The 18,864-nt window shown below is 42.5% G+C and overlaps 1 protein-coding gene across 1 annotated transcript; it reads left to right on the top strand.

The window, feature by feature from the left end:
- Positions 1–11,550: 11,550 nt before the first annotated feature.
- Positions 11,551–16,186, top strand: SMIM34 (small integral membrane protein 34). The gene is made up of 2 exons (XM_072806428.1): positions 11,551–12,357; positions 13,813–16,186. Exons 1-2 carry the CDS (start codon positions 12,351–12,353, stop codon positions 14,223–14,225), a joined length of 420 nt encoding a protein of 139 aa, XP_072662529.1. The 5' UTR covers positions 11,551–12,350; the 3' UTR covers positions 14,226–16,186.
- The last annotated feature ends 2,678 nt before the right edge of the window (positions 16,187–18,864 follow it).

Raw genomic sequence — 18,864 nt, 5'->3', positions numbered from 1 at the left:
TTAAATAAATAAAAATTTTTAAATAAAAAATATATATTTATATTTTAATATAATATAATATATATTATATTTTTATAATTTATATTATATTATATTAAATATATTTGATAAATAAATAAAAAATTTTTATTTATTTACTTATGAGAGACACAGGCAGAGGGAGAAGCAGGCTCTATACAGGGAGCCCAATGTGGGACTCAATCCCAGGTCTCCAGGATCATGCCCTGGTCCAAAGGCAGGTGCTAAACCGCTGAGCCACCCAGGTACCCCTGGAGGAACATTTCTACAAGAAGATGCGAAAGGAACTTTAGAGGATCGGATGTGAAATGTTGGAAAGCAAGAATTTCAAACGTGCTGGCCAAGAAAAGGCTGAGGCCCTGCAAAGAGCTTACATGCTGGTATCCAACTCTTTCTTAAAATTAAAAGATTTGTCTTTTTAGTAGGTCATAGATGCACGGTAAAAATAAAATAAGTTAACAAATCATCAAAAAGGATATCACTCAGAAGCAACGAAAGGATTCTTCAGTGTCCTTTCAGAGATAGTCCGTGTCTGTACAGCAGAAGCCGGCTTTTAGGTACCAGGGGTACACAGCACATACCAATCTGCATCGTGCTTATTTTTTTCCTGCTTAGCAGTATATTGAAGATTGTTCCACATTAGTGCATGGACGTCTACATCATTCCTTTGAATGCTTGCCCAGGATCCCATTGGATGGATTTCCATGCTTTTTTAAAAAAGATTTTATTTATTTATTTGAGAAAAAGGGGGATGAGCAGAAGGAGAGGGACAAGCAGACTTCCCCCCCCCCATACCCTGCTCTCTGTGGGGGTCTGTCTCACCACCCTGAGATCATGACCTGGGCCGAAATCAAGAGTCAGATCTTCAACCTTCCACCCAGGTGCCCCTCCACGCTGTCTTTAACCAGACTTCTCTTGATGGACATTTCGATGGCTTCCAATCTTTTGCTGTTACAATGGGGTGATGACTAGACTTGTACCTATATCCTGGAAATCTGCTCACAACTAAGTCCCCCAAATTCCTAGAAGATGACTGAGCAATCACAAGGGATGTATGTTATAAAATCTTAATGATGCCAATTATCCTCTAATGATACTAATAATTGGCTTCTATGAGCTGTCACTATGTGTCAGACACCATTCTGGCTGCTTTGTAAACTGTGGCAAAGGCACCGTGGATAAATCCAACTCACAGATGATCCGTACTCATCTATTGTTGTAAATGAGACCTCCTTACAATTTCAATTTGCGTTCATATTATTATGAGTGACAATGAGCAATTTTTATGTTTCAAAGACATTTGTACTTCTTCTTCATTGTGACTACTTGCTTCCATCTTTTGACCGTCTTTCTGTTGAATTGCTGACCTGTTTCAAAGTGTTAAAAGCCTTTGAATATTAAAAAAAAAATTGATACGCTACCATATAGGTTGCAAATGCTTCCCCTCGTTTATCATCTGTCTCTTGACTCTGTTAATAGTATTTCACTTTCGCCCCAAAGGAAATTTTAACTCTTATGTACTTGGTTTCATCAGTCTTGTCTTTTGCGATTTCTGACTTCTGTGTCATGCTTGGAAAGTCTGCCACAATCTGAGATTATAAAAATAAATTCCCCATGTTTGTGCTAGCACTTTTATGGCTGTATTTTTTTTAAATGATAACTTAGCTCCATCTGGAATTTATTCTGGTGTAAGTATTAAAGCAGAGATCCAATTTTACTCTTTCCCAGATGTCTACGCAATTGTCCCATGCCTTCATGAGATAACCCATCTTTTCTACACTAATTTGAAACATCCTTTTTATTTCATATTATTTTCCTCAATGTCTTTCAGTCTATTTTAGGACTCCATTCTGTTCCATTGATCCATCTCCTTGTTTGTATGTTAATCTCTGTGGCTTCACAATACATTTTGACATCTTGCAGGGATATTTCATTACCTTCCTTCCCTCTGCGCCCCCCCACCCTCCCCACCCCCATTTTTCTTAGCTATTCCTGCATGTTCCAATTCCCATGTAAGTTCTCAACTCGGCTTGTTCTATGTTAATTTGAATGAGGCCAGGCTCTCAAAGCCTTTGTTTAAATAAGAAATCTAACAGATTTGTTTACCTCCTGCCTCCTGTGAGGGAGGTGAGAAGCCAAAGAAAGTTCACAGATGCTAATACCTTTGAAAAAACAGAGGCATCTCTCTAAATATTTGTCAGAGCCAACTCCATTAAGTCAGTGACCAGTTGGCATCTTAGCCTTTGGGAGAAGTTAAAGTTACCTTTCTCAGGGCAGAGCAGCAACCTTGATCAACCAGGTGACTTGCTTATTCTTTTGTTGAGATAGTGTCTTTAAGGATGGATGTTTAGGATACAGGAGGCTGTCTCCTCTTCTCTGCAGCTGTGGGGGGTGGGAAGGGGTAGGGTGTGCGGGGGTGGGGGACATCCTTGCTCCCTTCAATTTTGCTGCAGCGTGGCTGTGATTTTTCAAGCCTAAAAGCTGGAATTCTGTTCATTGGTACTGAAAGGGAAAGGGACGGGTCAGAAAAGCATAAAATACATTACTGGAAAGGGAAAGAGAAGAGTAAGATCATTAGCAAATGGATTGTGGGCTCGGATCCTTTGAGGTTCGCTGTAGTTCTGAAATACAAAGCAAAACCAGAATGACAATAAAAACCGAAGAAAGATCTCTGTCGAGGTTTTCTTTGGGATTATACTAAATCTACAGATTTATTTGGGAAGAATCTGTCATCTTTACACAAGTGAGTCTTTCTATCAAAGTGTAGGAAATCATTGCATTTAGTCAAATCCTTTTTGTCTCTCTTTTAGAATTTTTCCTTTTTTCTTAAGATTTTATGTACTTATTTAACAGGGAGAAAGAGCAGGCAAGCACAAGCAGGGGGAGAGGCAGAGAGAGAGGGAAAAGCTGACACTCCGCTGAGCAGGGAGCCCTACAGGGGGCTCAATTCCAGGACCCCAAGATCATGACCTGAGCCCAAGGCAGATACCTACCTGACTGAGCCACCCACGTGCCCCCCTTTTAGGTTTTCTTTGTGTATGAATATTATAAATTCATTGTACTCTTGGGTGTTTTATCTTTTTGGTTCTTGTGGTTTTGTTTTGTTTTTAAAGATTTTACTTATTTATTAGAGAGAGAAAGCATGAGCAAGGGGAGGGACAGAGGGAGAGGGAGAGAGAGCATCTCAAGCAGCCTCCCTGCTGGGCACAGAGCCCAACGTGGGGCTCGATCACACAACCCTGAGATCATGATCTGAGCCAAAACCAAGAGTTGGATGCTTAACTGCCTGAGCCTCCCGACACCCCATTTTTGGTTCTTACCAGAATCTTTAATTATATTTACAAAGTGCTGTTAATACAGATCCTTGAATATTGGGGTTTTTTTTTTACTCTTTATTTTGTACCCACTCAGCTTTACTGAATTGTTCTACAGCTGCTAATCGTTTTGCAATTGATTCTCTTCAGTTTTTCAACCATACAGCCAATAATAATTTTTGCTTCCTCCTTTCTGGTTTTTGTGCCTCCTATCTGAGTTGGACAATTCCTCCAGTACAATGTGCAGTGGTGGTAACAGGTGATTGTGTCTTGTTTCCCAGCACGCTGGAATGCTTCTCGTGTCTCCCCCGTTAAGCACAATGTCGTTTCTGACTTGAGATACATTTAATTTGGCATTTTAGAGCATTAGCTATTTTCTTGTTCATCAAGATTTAAAAAATCAAGATGAGATTGGAATTTAACAAATACCTATCATCTGTGAAGATGAACACATTTTCTTTGGACTTACTCATGTGGTAAATCACATTCATAGATCTCCTAATGTTGGATGACTCATCCATAACTGGCACAACTGCATTTGTTTGGGGCATTTATTCTTTTAATGCACTGTTGGATTGGTTGACTAATACTGTATTTAGAATACTTACATCTGTATCCATATGTGAAGTTCGTTTGTGGTTTCCTTTTATTATGGTGGTTTTGTTGGGTTAAGTTATCATCCGTCTGCTAGCTTCATCAGAAAAACTTGGAAGCTCTCTTCTTTCTCCAGGCTCTACAGCAGTTTAAAAACAGCATTCTCTAATCCATAAAAGTTTAGTAGGATTCACTTGTAAAACTGTCTGAACTAGAGGCTTCTCTGGGTGGATGACTCTTTTTTTTTTTTTTTTTTTTGAGAGGGAGAAAGAGCACATGCACAGGTAGGGGTGGGGGTCAGGGAGTGGACAAAGGGAGATGGAGAGAGAGAGAATCTCAAGCAAACTCCAAGTCCAGCACAGAGCTCATTTCCGGGCTCCATCTCATGACCCTAAGATCATGACTTGAGTCAAAATCAAGAGTCAGATGCTTAAACAAATGAGCCACCCAGGCATACCTGGGTGGATGACTCTTTAGCAAGTTTTTCAACATCTTTTCTATGGTAACTGATTTTAAAAATCTCTTTTGGGGTCAGTTTTGATCATTTACCTTTTCCTAGCAAGTCATTTGTTTGGTCAAGGCTTTCAGACTGATTTGCACAGAGTTGAGCAGAAGGGCATCATTTCTTTGATTTCCTCTATACCTATGGCTATTCCACTCACGATTCTAATTTGGTGTGTTTGTGCTTTCTCTTTTATTTCTTTTTTTTAAGATTTTTTAATTTATATTTTCATGATAGAGAGAGAGAGAGAGAGGCAGAGACACAGGCAGAGGGAGAAGCAGGCTCCGTGCCAGGAGCCCTACGCTCGTCTCGATCCCAGGACTCCAGGATCATGCCCTGGGCCAAAGGCAGGCGCTAAACCGCTGAGCCACCCAGGGATCCCCTCCTTTATTTCTTTATTAGGGTCAATAATGATGTCTCCATTTTATTTATTTATCCGTTCCTCAAGGAACCAACTCTTAGATGCATTATGAGCATTATTGTGTCTTTGGTTTCTGAATTCTGCTCTTACCTTTTAAAATCTCTTTTGCCATGCTTTCTTCAGGCTCATTTTGTGATTCTTACCTACACATCTGGAATTAGGTACTTAATTTAAAATTTAAAGCAGCTTTATTGAGATATAATTTACATACTGTAAAACCAGCTTGATGATTTTTAATAAGTTTCCACAATGGTGAACCATGACCACAATGCAGTTTTAAAGCATTTCCATCAGCTTCCAAATTTCCCCTCTCCTGTTTATGTCAGCTCCTGCTCCCACCTCTGGCCTCAGTCATCCACTGATCTGCTTCTTGCTTTCTTTTTGTCTTACCCAGATATTTCACATAAATAAAATCATACAGTATGTAGCTTTTTCTGTTTGGCTTCTTTCACTCAGCATAATGCTTCCTAAGTTCATGCACATTTACTGCTGTATAATATTCCAATGCAAGGATATAGCACTTTTTGGTTCTACTCACCAGTTGATGGACATTTGGACTATTTCCAATTTGGGGCTATTATGAATGGTATTTTTTAAAGATTTATTGATTTATGATAGACATAGAGAGGCAGAGACACAGGAGAAAGGAGAAGCAGGCTGCATGCGAGGAGCCCGATGCGGGACTCGATCCCGGGACTCCAGAATTGCGCCCTGGGCCAAAGGCAGGTGCCAAACTGCTGAGCCACCCAGGGATCCCTATTATGAATGGTATTGATATGAATATTTATGTACAAATTTTTCTGTGGGCGTTTTTTTTTTTTTTAGTAGATACCCAGGAGTAAATTTGCTAAATTATATGGTTTGTATAAGTTTAGTTTTGAAAGGAATTACTGAACTGTTTTCCAGAATGCTATCAACATTCCAACCAGCAGCATATGAGGGTTTCTGTTTCTACACATCCCCGCCGAAAGTCAATATCTTTGCTGTTTTTTAAATTATAGCCATCTTAGTGGATGTGTGCTCATGTATTATTGTGGTTTTCATTTGTATTTCTTTGATAATTAATGATGTTGAGCATCTTTTCATGTCCCTATCAGCCATTTGTGTATTATCTTTGGTGAAATGTCTGTTCAAATCCTTCTTCTACTTCTAATTGAGTTGTTCATCCTCTTATTATTAAATTATGAGACTTTTTCATCTATTCTAGATGCAAGGCCTTTATCAGATATCTGATTTGCAAGTAAGTATTCACTCCTAGTCTGTGTGACTTGTCTTTTCATTTTCTTCATAGTGTCTTTTGAAGATCAAAGATCCTCGCATTTTGATAAAGACCAATTTACTAGGTTTTTTTTTCTCTTATGAATTGTGGTTTTGATGTTTTATCTAAGAAATCTTTTCTTAATCCAATGTCATGATTTTCTTTTGTGTGTGTCTAGAAGTTTTATAGTTTTAGCTCTTACATTGAGGTTGAGCCCAATGATCCATTTTGAGTTGATGTTTGTATATGGCATGAGGTAAGGGTCTCAGTTTGTCTCTTTGTTTAGTTTTTCAAGGAAACATCCAGTTGCCCAGTGCCATTTGTTGAAAGGATTGTCTTTGCCTTCTTAGTACATCCATTTTTATTATTTTTTTCTTGCCTGTTAAAATTAGCTTTGTCACTTCGGTTTAGATACGTGCTATTTATAATTTATTTTCTAAACAACATTTTACTTTCAGTTCTGATTTTCTTTTTGGCCCAAGAATTTTTTAGGCTTTGATTTCCAGATAACAAGCTTTATGTTTTTCAATTTTAGAACTTAATATATCTTTTAATAATTGGTAACAGAGAATATTTCTTCTTTTAAAATGTTCTAAGTTGCCTTTTACAGCCATATATATGATATTTTATGCATGTGAAAATTCCATGCATCTTGAAAAAAAGTTGTATTCTGTGTTTTCAGGATATGGAGGAAGCCCCTCTGCTGCTGGAGGAAATGAGGCCAAGGGGCAGAGAGGTAGAAGTAGAAGACAGCAATGGACCTCCCCTTGGATCTAGCCCTTTAGACCAGCTCTACCCTGCTTCCTTCTTTCTTACTTGAACCTATAAAGTCTCTCTCTCACGAACTCTTATTTAGCTTTGGCTCTGCACCCCATAGCATCCTGATGGTAGTGCATCATCAAAGTAGAGTTAAGACTCATTTGATGCAATAATTGCACTTTATTTGTGCTCCCACCATTTCTTTAATTTTGTTCTCTGTGCTCTACACAATATGGGGTTTGATCTTTCCCTAACCCCACTGTCATGTTAAGTTGAGGGAAATGGTCTTCATTCAGTAATTAAGAGGTGCAGTCTCATGTCATAATCAAAATTCAAGGGGCACCAGGCTGGCTTAGTCGGTAGAGCATGCAACTCTTGATCATGAGGTTGTAAGTTTGAGCCCCACGATGGGTGTAGAGGTTACTTAAGAATAAAATCCTTTTTAGAAGATTTTATTTAGGGACGCCTGGGTGGCTCATCAGTTGGGTGCCTGCCTTCAGCTTAGGTCATGATCCTGGGACTCAGGATCAAGTCCCGCATCGGGCTCCCTGTGAGGAGCTTGCTTCTCCCTCTGCCTATGTCTCTGCCTCTCTCTCTCAGTCTGTGTGTCTTGTGAATAAATAAATAAATCTTTTTAAAAAAAGATTTTATTTATTCATTTGAGAGAGAACAAGCAGAGTGGAGGTGGGGGATAGAAGGAGAGAGAGAGAGGCAGAGAAGCAGATTCCCTGCTGAGCAGGAAGACCTATGCAGGGCTCCATCCCAGGACTCTGGAATCACGACCTGAACTGAAGACAGGCGTTTAACCAATTGAGCCTCCCAAGCACCCCAAAAATAAAATCTTAAAAAAATTCAGAGCTCGATCTTTAAGGCTAAGGCTCCTCTGCTCTTCCTGGTCAGGCCTGCAAGAGGGCAGAACTGCAGTGGGAAATGGCAGCTGGGCTGGCTTTCTCTGTTCAGCCCTCCTCATCTACTTCCACTTCAGAAACCTGTTCACTGTGCTGTTTCACTTTGCCAGGGGAAGGAAAAAGAGAGAGCTAAGGGAGCAGACAGTCCTATTGGTCTGTTGTGCGGTGTGAATGAGCAACAGGCAAGTGTCTAGAGCTAATACTTTGTCTCCTGGGCACACACTTGATGCCTTTGAAGACTGTGCACCAAGCCAGTGTTCAACAGTGGCCCCGCGTAGCACCTGGAGGCAACAGCAATGAAGGATTACTCTACGCTGGTCCTGGGCGCTGGGCTACCCTCCCTACCCACTCTGGACCAAGTCCCAGTGAGTCCTGGTCAACCCTGAGGCCTTAAGAAGAAGATAAATATAGGATTTCCTGCTAACCAGGCTCCCAATTTAGACATCTTCTAAGCTGACTGGTTCTTTAGTAGAGAAAAGAAGGAAAGAAAAGAAAAGAAGAGAAAAGAAAAAAGAAAAAAAGAAAAGAAAAGAAAAAAGAAAAGAAAGAAAAAAAGAAGAAAAGAAAAAAAGAAAAGAAAAAAAGAAAAGAAAAGAAAAAAGAAAAGAAAAGAAAGAAAAAGGGAGGGAGGGAGGGAGGGAGGGAGGAGGGAAGGAAGGAAGGAAGGAAGGAAGGAAGGAAGGAAGGAAGGAAGGAAGGAAGGAAGGAAGGAAGGAAAAAACAAGCCATGGCCCTCTGAGAGGGTTTGGTCTCTAATGACAAAGGAGACGGAGGGTATTAGGGTCCCTCTCCCCCAGAACTGTAGCTCAGACAAATATTTACCAGGTGAATGGCTTTGCTTGATCGCACTTTGTCTAGACTGAACCAGAACGTCTAAAGAGACATACACAAATAGGAAGAAAATTCTTGGCCCTTGTGGTGGTACAAACTGTTCCCTTCCACTGTTATGTAAGCATTTGGGAATGACAAATAGCATCCTCCACACCGCAAAATAAGGCAGGCAGCTGCCCAGTCCCTGTGACCATGATCTCGACCACCCGCCCCCCAAATCCAGGCAGGGCACTTTCCATCAGATGGTACCATGTGGCCACAGCCATAACATAGAATTATTTTTTAAAAAAGCATTTGTAGGGGCACCTGGGTGGCTCAGTGGTTGAGAGTCTGCCTTTGGCTCAGGTCGTGATCCCGGGGTCCTGGGATCGAGTCCCACATGGGCTCCCTGCATGGAACCTGCTTCTTCCTCTGCCTGTGTCTCTGCCTCTCTCTCTGTGTCTCTCCTGAATAAATAAATCAAACCTTAAAAAAAATAGCACCTGTATTTTCTACATAAACCTTACATTTTATTTTCCCATTGTCTGTCAGGTCTTTCCATGTTAAAGAAACTGGGTGAGGCTTACCTTGAAGTGAAACATGCACCCAGAAGAGTGAACGAGCAGATACATGAACAATTTTATGAAGAGCCCCAAACTGATCAAACCCATGAGACAGAGTATGGCCAGCACCCTAGAGTCCTCCTCCTGCCACCTTTAGTGACTTACCTTCAGCTGAAGGATATCCATGATCCTGACTTTTAACATCATATGTTCATTTTGGCCAACAGGAAGGGTTTCAGGGTCACAGATAAGCCTCAACAAGGAGGGGATCCCTGGGTGGCTCAGCGGTTGGGCACCTGCTTTTGGCCTGGGGTGTGATCCTGGAGACCTAGGATCGAGTCCCATATCGGGCTCCCTGCATGGGGCTTGCTTCTCCCTCTGCCTGCGTCTCTGCCTCTCTCTCTGTGTCTCTCATGAATAAATAAATAAAATCTTTTTTAAAAAAGCCTCAGCAAGGAGAGTCTGCAATTCAGCCTGGAGGGCAAGCGATTATTGGGAGGATTTCTGGGACCCTGGGTCTAGCTTGCAGGTGACATTCATGGTGAAGAAAGAGAATGCCTTCAGTTTCAGACATCCCACCTCTGGTACCTGTGAGCTGTGTGACACTGGGCAAAGTCACTTTTCTGAGCCTGAAAGGGTGTCCCCTCTCTCTAAGGGGGGAATAACACCTCTGCCTCCCAGGATTAGGGAGGCAGAAGCCAGGCAGAGAGCACCTGACATAGAACTATGCCCTCACCTGCGTGCCCTCGTACAGCGTAGATGAGACCAGAGACCAAAGGCCGCCTTTCTTGGTCTCCCCCATTTTTCTGGAGCTTATTGCTCCCTACATCCCATGCCTTCGTCTTGCTGAGCTAAATGCTGAAACCTTCTGACCTCACAGATGACACACTCCAGGAAGCCTCCACTTCCTGGCACCAGCTGCCCAGGCCTGCCCTCCCTGCCCTGAGGCCTCCGGGCATTGGCAGCCCTCCCCTTCAGACACCTCCACGGGGCGGCTCCTCCCCAGGCCTCCCCAGGCTTCCTTCCCACCTTCCTGGGACCAGCGGCTATCAGATCCTGCAGCTCCTCCACCATACAGGAGAGGAAACTGGCTCATGGTAGGGAGGGACTTGCCCCAGGGTCCCAGGGCGAGGGCACAGCTGGGACCAGAGCCCTGACCACTGACCCTGTTCTTCCCTTTGCCCTTTTTAATCCAGGGTCCTCCTTTCTGCCCCTTCTTACCTTAGCTGGTCCCTGTGACAAATCCTTGTCTGTGTCCATCCCCCTACAGAGAGACAGGAGGAGCCTAAATAAGATTTACATGTAATTAGTGGATGTTTTCATTATTGACTAGGGAACACACAGACATGGTTAAACTTATTTCGATTCATAAAGGATATACAGTGAAAATTCTCCCCCGACTCCTGCCCATGTCCATCCAGTGAATTTTCTTCTTCTCCAGGTAACTTCTGTTCTTACTTTCTCGGGCATCCTTAAAGCAGCTTTTCAATGTCTATACAAGCAAATCAGATCTATATTATTTCCACCTTACTTTTTTTTTTTTTAGATTTTATTTACTTATTCATGAGAGACACACAGAGAGAGGCAGAGACACAGGCAGAGGGGGAAGCAGGCTCCATGCAGGGAGCCTGATGTGGGACTCGATCCCAGGACCCCAGGATCAGCCCTCGGGGAAAGGCAGGTGCTAAACCACTGAGCTACCTAGAGATCCCTACTGTCTGTCTTTATAGTTTTTTCTATTCTGGACTTTTCATATACCTGGACCCCTACAATATACTGTCCTCTGTGACTGCCTTCTTTCACTTGGCTTAATGTTTTCAAGGTCCATCCATGTTGTAGTGTGTGTCAGAACACTATTTCTTTTTACTGTCAAATAATAGTCCATTATAGGGATCAACTGCATTTCATTTCCCCCTTCACCAGTCAGTGGACGTGTGATCTATTTCCACTTTTTAGCTATTACAAATAATGCTACTGTGAATGAATATCCATATGCAGGGTTTTGTCCAGGCGTCTGTGGCCATTTCTCCTAGATATATGCCTAGGAGTGGAATGGCTGGATCATATGGCAAATTTGATAATTTACTTATCTAGTTCCCTATTGATGGAAATCTGATCAAATGACTTCTTAAAAGATTTTATTTATTTGAGAGAGAGTGTTGAGTGCAAGCAAAGGGAGGAAGCGGGGGAGGGGGGCAGACAAGCAGACTCTACACTGAGCTCAGGCTCATGGGGCTCGATCTCACAACCCCAAGACCATGACCTGAGCCAAAATCAAGAGTCGGACACTCAACCGATTGCGCCACCCAGGCACCCCTTAAATTACTTCTTAAAAGCCAAAAACCCTTATAAGTTTGGCATGTGCTGGTCTTCTTGGTGAGGATTCAGGAGCGGGGCTGGGAACAATGGGTGCACAGAACCTGCCAAAGCTCCCTGCTTTTCTTTGCTCCCAGACTCTTATTCTTCTAGCACTTTCTGGTTAAATATGCTTAGATTGCAGTGTGGGCTGTGACTCAGGAGTGTGGGAAAAGGAAGCATCACTCTGCACAGCCTGGCCTACCGGCCCACTGCCCACTGATCCCTGAGGGGGAGCCCAGGCCCCTCAGCTGTGTCCGCGCCTGTGCCTTCCTGTCTGGGTTTCCTCATCCAGGAGACAGTCCAAGAGGAAGCCAGTGACTCCTGACCATGGAGTTTCCTGACCCTGTAACAACAGGCCTCTGCCACACCTGACCATCTCCCACTCCTACGACAGGTGCAGAACAGGGGAATTCAGGAACCATCCAGGCTATAAGCTCGTGAGCAGCCTCACAGGGAGCCTCTCACCACAGCAGGCCTGGATGGGACCAGGGGCAGCTGGAGACTCCTTGGTACCAGCACGTTTTTTAAACCTTCTTTTGCTTTAGGCCTCCTCAACAAGCTTCAGCCAGGAGGTGCTTTGTATTCTGAGCCAACAGTAGACAGGTCGATTTCGATCCCCTGATTAAGGAGAGAAAAATCGTCCAAACTCTTCTCTGCTGTTTCTTTTTGGTACAGCCCTAAAATTCTCTGGGTATCGTGTTACTCCCTGCTCTGCTCACAAACCTCGGGGCAGCCCCACGTCAGTAGGACTGATCACTTGCGGGGAAGACTTCTCATTCCATCTTCTCTGGCCACGGCAGCTGCTTAAACTTGCCTCCCTCAAGAGTCGAGGAAGAGACCGCCTCATGGAACGTGAGTACTCTTCTTCAATACAAGGACGAGCTGTTCTAGAATGACTGCTGTATTTCACATCGGTAAATTATAAGTGCAAAATGGCACAGATGAAAAGGTGTCTCTTTCTGCAAGATGTGTTTGTCCATTAAGATACGACCAACCTATTTTTTTAGAAAAAGAAAAGTGGAGAACAATGTGCTGCAATAATTAATATAGTGAATTTCTTTCCTGTGGATATGGACTGTTTTAAAACTTATTTAATGTCTTGTAGTTCTTGGTTGGGCATATTTTATATGTATTTGAGCATATCACATCATTCTATAACAACTCACAGAAAAGTTCAGAGTTCTCAGTGTGTTCTCTTGCTGTAATTGAGACTTCTGATTTTCTTATTGGGTGGACTTTTAAAAAGAAAGCAATGACGACAATTTTCCCCTTTCTATGCTTTAAGTTCTCAAACCCTTCCACCAACAGTGGTATAAAATTCCTCGTTGTTGTATCATTTGTTATGAGTGACCAATTTTATATAATTAAATCTGTTCATTTGGGCTTTGTCACATGTGGTTTGTAGATTTATTTTTAAACCCTTCATCTAAAAGTAATAAGATCATTCACTTATTCTGACAATTAACTATAACAAAAGATACCAGCCTCTCTGAATCTTGCCATTAGCAAAATGAATTAGCAACAAACAAATATCAAATAGATGGCATTTGGGGAGCAGCTTTGGTCTACCCAGCAGGCTATGGGATATATCCTATGATACATCTGAAAACATCTGTGCTCACACAGGGCAAGAATTGGGGATTTGAGCCAGTAAAGTTCAATTGGAAAAATGTCTCACAGTTTTATGTACTACTTCTGTGCCTTTCATTTCATGGCCACTGGCTCTCCTAGGAGAGAAAACAGTTTTGAATTAAACAGCAATTAAGATTTTAATCTTCTGGTCTTGGAAGGGCACACAGTGTCATTCCCCAGGGGCATTTCACCAAGGAGGCCAGAAAAGTGCCCACTTGTACCCTTTCCTTTTTTAGATTAACTCCTTTTTGAAGGTAACTATACATGGTACAAAATGTACAAAGGGGAGCTGTTGAAAAGTACATCTCATCCCTCAATTCTCTTCCCCAAGGGCAACCCCAGGTACCAATTTCTTGTGTATTCTCTCAGAGATACTTTATACATATATGAGCTTCAAGCAAATGCCATATCCTCCCTCCTTTTAGGCATATGATTGCATATTATATCATGGTTAGTCTTAGTTTTTCATATACTAATATTTAGGATGCCCCCCCAAAACCCCTTTTTATGTATATGTTGTTAGAGTCCTGACCATTCAACAGAGAGAGCCCCCTTTAAGCAGTCCCACATTTCCCCCACATTTCCCACTGATATGAGGACCACACTGTCATTGGCTTGGCCAGGCAGCCCTCAGCCCAGGATGCTGGGTCTCATCTGGATCTCTCTGTTTCTCAGTGATCAAGTGGACTCCTCAGGGAGCCCCCAACCAGACCCAGGCCAGCACTGGCCTAGGCTACCTGCTGAGGGACCACATGGAAGGGAGGAGCGGCACCAACTCCACCAGGGCCCTGAAACTTCCAGATGGGACCAGCGCTGCCTGGTACATCCTCACCATCATTGGCATCTACGGAGTGATTTTCCTCTTCCGGTTAGCCAGCAACATCCTCAGAAAGAATGATAAATCCCTGGAAGATATTTACTACTCAAATTTGACCTCTGAACTCAAAAAGAAAGGTCTCCAAAGCAAAGTGTCCAAATGCTCTGCATTAACGATTAGCAACAGACCTGTCCTGCAGCCCAACCAGGCCAGCCTGGGGCCAACATTCAAAAACAGTGAGTGCCAAACTGAAATCCAAGGGATCCCTTGAAAGTTCAAGGCAAGCCGACCTCTACAGAAGAGGCCCAACCTTCATACAAGGGGAAGCAGCTTTGAGTTTACCTGGAACCTTGAGAGAAGAGTCAGATCCTTGAGTGGGGCTGGAAGAGGATCACTGGGGCACTTAGGCCAATGGGAGTGTGACTGAAGGCCAGCATCCCATCCTGTTTCCTTCTCAGGCTTTGTGGCACTTTGAGACAGGACAGCAGGGGCAGCAGCTTCCAGTCATACCCTTCACTGGAAAAGGTTATGTTCCAGGGAAGGACATGGAGCATTGAGTGTTCTCAGAGAATCTAGGAGATTCCTGAGGGGTATTCACGAAAGTAGCCTCTTGTCATGGAAAGAAGACTGAATTTGGAGTCAAGCGCCCTGGATTAAAGTTCAACTTCCAGAGGATGACATCAACTTTGAGTGACTCGTGGCTCTCACCTGGAATGCATGGCAGGGGGATATATGGCTTCAAAGAGCTATTCATTCTAGAGGTTCTCACTTAGAGCCAAGGTTGTTAACAGCAGAAGTCAGTCAGAAGTTCTTCATTTTTATTGAAAGCATGGGGTCCATTGAAAAAAAGTATTAATTTTGGAGTCAGAGGAATCCAACTCTAGTCAAGGACACTTAGGTAACAAGGAACTCAACACCTCACCTCTCTGGACCTTAGTTTCCACACAGATAAAATGAGAATGATGATGTCTGGTCTGTCAAACTACAAAGTAGATAAGAGCTAATAAGATCATGCATATGAAGATATTTTTCAAAGTAAAGTAAAAATGTAAAATATAAACCCTGTGCTCATAGTGGTGTGGTGGTTGATGCTATGGGGGTATTGGTGTTAGTGATGATGGTAGTGATGTCATTGGTAATAGCTGATGTTGATGATGGTGTTGGTGGTAGTATTGATGTTGGGGTTGATGGTTGATGTTGATGATGGTCATGTTGTTGGTGGTTGATATTAAGGGTGATGGTGGTGGTAGTGGTGGTTGATATTGATGATAGTGGTGGTGGTTGATGGCTGATGTTTACTCAAATGTTTTATAAATATCTGTTACTTATATATTTGTCTCTGCCTAAAAAGAAGTAAGACCTTGCCTAGATGAGTAATTAATTTAGAGAGATGGTGATTAGCTGAACTTCTGCAGGCTTTCAGCAGGCAAAGGGATAAGTTATTTGTTGTACCAACTTCTATGAAGTTTATTCAGCTCCGTTTTTGGAGACATTCCTCGGATTACAAATGAAAAAAAGTGGGGTTTTTTCCCCCCTATCTCCAGATAGTGGTCTGCAACCAGCTCCACATTTCATAAAAGTCAGAATTAAACCTCAAGCTTTTGTTCTTAGAGGGTGAGGTCAACTTCCAAGTATTCTTCTTTTTTTTTTTTTTTTCTTTTTTTAAAAAATATTTTCCACAGATGTTAGAAATGTTGGCTTGTTTATATAGTTAGGGCTAGGCATCATCCATATGTTTGAGATGGTTATAAGGCAGGATAAAAGAGAAGGAAATATAGACAAAAATGTAATCCACAGCAAATAGGAACATGGAATGTATTACAATGGGAGTGAAAGGTCAGAACTTAAGTGAATTTGAAGATTCAGTCTTCTCCTGTTACCTGCTTCCCCAGCATGCATTTCCCTCTTCCTTAACCCAACCACCCCTAATTTACATTTGGAGATCCATATGGCACTAAGGAAGCTGAAACTACTCCCAGTTCAAGGGCTGAAATAGGAGAGCCACGTCAATCTAATCAGCACAATCCATTTCCTGGCTTCACGGATTGGGTCCAAGAAGGACTCATGACCTAAGTGAGCTGATCTTCAGAATGATTGGAAAGATTTTAAAGGGAGATTCTGGGACATAAAAGTTCTGTCTTGTGCAGGATTGTGTTAAATGCAGATCTGAGCCTATAATTGCTGGAGCCCTTTTGCCAACGTTAGAAAAGCCAGTTTGAGGGCAAAATCCAGCCTGGAAAAAAAAAAAAAAAAAAAAAAAATCCAGCCTGGAGAGGAGAACTGAGAATATCACAGAGACTAGAGTCCCAATCAAACTGTGCTTGAAGGGAAACCTGGGTGGCTCAGTGGTTGAGCTTCTGCCTTGAGCTCAGGTCATGATTCTAGGGTCCTGGGATCAAATCCCACATCAGGATCCCCATAGGGAACCTGCTTCTCCCTCTGCCTCTGTCTCTGGGTCTCTCATGATTAAATAAAATCTTAAAAAAAAAAAAAAAAAACTGTGCCTGAAGCCTTAATTTGCTACAGGACTGTTTAGTTTGTGAGCCAATAAATCTCCTTTATTAAACTTTCTGACCCCCCTCAACCAAAAATATCCTGTATGATACTGCTGGATAAATAATTTCCTGAAGGAAGTGAGCCTTGAAGTAGAATTTGAAAAGAGGAGCAATGTGATGTGGTAAATTAGGATCCTTTCCTTCATCAAGGTTTTTCTATTTCTAGGATTTTGGGGTTTCAGGGAAAAGATAGATTTGGTATGCTTCTAATGCCAGTTCAGTGATCACTTGTATAATTTCACATTGCTTGGCCTCTCAAGGAGCATTCAGTGAGATCCTGTTCCATTTAATCTCCAACCCTTGACTCTGTTAGTAAACCACCATGGAAATCCCAAGAAGGGCTTGCCATGTTAGACACGTGGTCAGGGACAGGCTTTTACAGTATTTCCTAAGGAACAAAGCCACCATCTTCCCATTGACACTCAGATGCAGTTAGTTACATGAGATCCAAGGATATTTTCCCAGGCCACCTGTTTCTTGATACAAATTCACCTGTTTTCTGGGGAGCTGATCTAAGAGTTTGCATGGGAGATGTGTTCCTGGATGGAGACTACATTCTCCATTTTAAGCAAGACTGGTGAGACACAAGTACTATGAATATTTTATGCAAAATCCTTTAAATCTAAAATGCTCAGGCTCAGAATAATCCACTACTATCTTGGCAAACCCCATGTAGCTGGACCAGTGGGAAAGGTACCAGCACCACAGTGTGGGTGTTTAGTTCAGCAAGTGAGCTTTGTGCATTCCACCAACCCTGGTGGAAGCAGGAACAGAGAAAGCTGATTCTCAACATTTCAGACACTTTTTCTTTTTTTTGTCCCTATAGTAAGTTACCCCCAAGATTAGAGGATCAGGTCAATTAAAGGCCTACCTCTGCCATTGAGATTACTTAAAATGAATCTGGCTAACAGTTTCCAGGAATGGCTTCTCTGGGGGTTTGTGGTTGAATGTACCATGATTTCTACCAAATCAAATCCAAGTTACCAGAGTTTTCCTGGGTGTTTGGAACACTTCTATTCTAAATGAAATTCTGATCAGCTCAGCTGCATTTTCATGTGTCTGGTGTGATGTATTATCAGAACATTTTATTTTATTTTGTTTATTTTCTTAAGGATTTTTATTTATTTATTCATGAGAGACACACAGAAAAGAGGCAGAGACATAGGCAGAGGGAGAAGCAGGCTCCCTGTGGGATGTGGGACTCGATCCCAAGACCCCAGGATCACTACCTGAGCCAAAGATAGACGCTCAACCACTGAGCCACCCAGTGCCCCTATTTTGTTTATTTTTTAAAGATTGATTGATTGATTTGAGAGAGAGAGTAGGGGGTGGGGCAGAGGAAGAGGGGAAAAAGAATCCCAAGCAGATTCCACCCTGAGTGCAGAGCCCGACTCCAAGCTCAATCCCAAGACACAGAGATCATGACCTGAGGTGAAACCAAGAGTAAGATGCTTAACTGATACACCACCCAGGTGCCCCATCACAACATTGTAAGAAAGGATTTAAAAAAATTAAAGACTAAACATTTGTTAGTATTTACCCAGCTCTTCCTAGAGTGGCCGGTGGCTCTGACTCTCACAACTGATTCTGATTGTCAAGATTTCCACTGGAGCAGAAGAATGTCAACTCAGTCTTCAATTAAAGTTCAAGTTCTTCTCTTGGCAATGATGGAAACTGACTCTAGGTAACTCATGACCCCCTACCCCCAAAAAAGATTTCTGGGAAGGCAACTGTGGTAGCTCCCAGAATCAAAAGAACAGCAGCTTATCCAGGCCTTGGGAAGGAGAGATGCTAGTTGGCCCAAAGCCTTCACACAGAGGCCCCAACTGGAGAACCATATCTCTAGGGTCCTCCCGGATGATGACTCACCTTCCATGCTGCCTCTCTGTGCCTCTGCTCAAATATCAAATGTCAGAAGAGAGTATTGCTTTGGATCAGGTACAGCAGGTGCTTACCCCTTGGACTAGTCGCTGAGGGTGGGCCCAAGGAATAGAGAACTCTGATTGGCTGAGGCTGAGTCATGTGCTCCCTTCTGTGGCACTGAAGTCTATAGAGAAAATGTCAATAAGAAGACTGTTGCCAGGTATTACCTTCTGTGAGGCCTTCTTGACCCCTAAGGCAGAATTAGTGGTCCTCCAGGGTGGCTGTAACACTTTGTAAATGCTTGGATGAATTGAAGAGGAAATTTTTATTTAACAAAATCTCTCCAAGGATGGGAACTGGACTTGTTGGCCAAGTGTTTGGTACAGGAAGTGAGACCCCATGAGATCATAAGCATGGGTAGAACCATTCTATAGGAGACCAAGAGAAGAATTTGCCTCCCAGGGGAAAGGAAAAAGAAAAAGAGGGAAGAGT

Source organism: Canis lupus, chromosome 30 (genome assembly GCF_048164855.1).
Source record: "Canis lupus baileyi chromosome 30, mCanLup2.hap1, whole genome shotgun sequence".
NCBI classification, from domain to species: Eukaryota; Metazoa; Chordata; class Mammalia; order Carnivora; family Canidae; genus Canis; species Canis lupus.
This window is presented reverse-complemented; position numbering and strand designations above follow the sequence as displayed.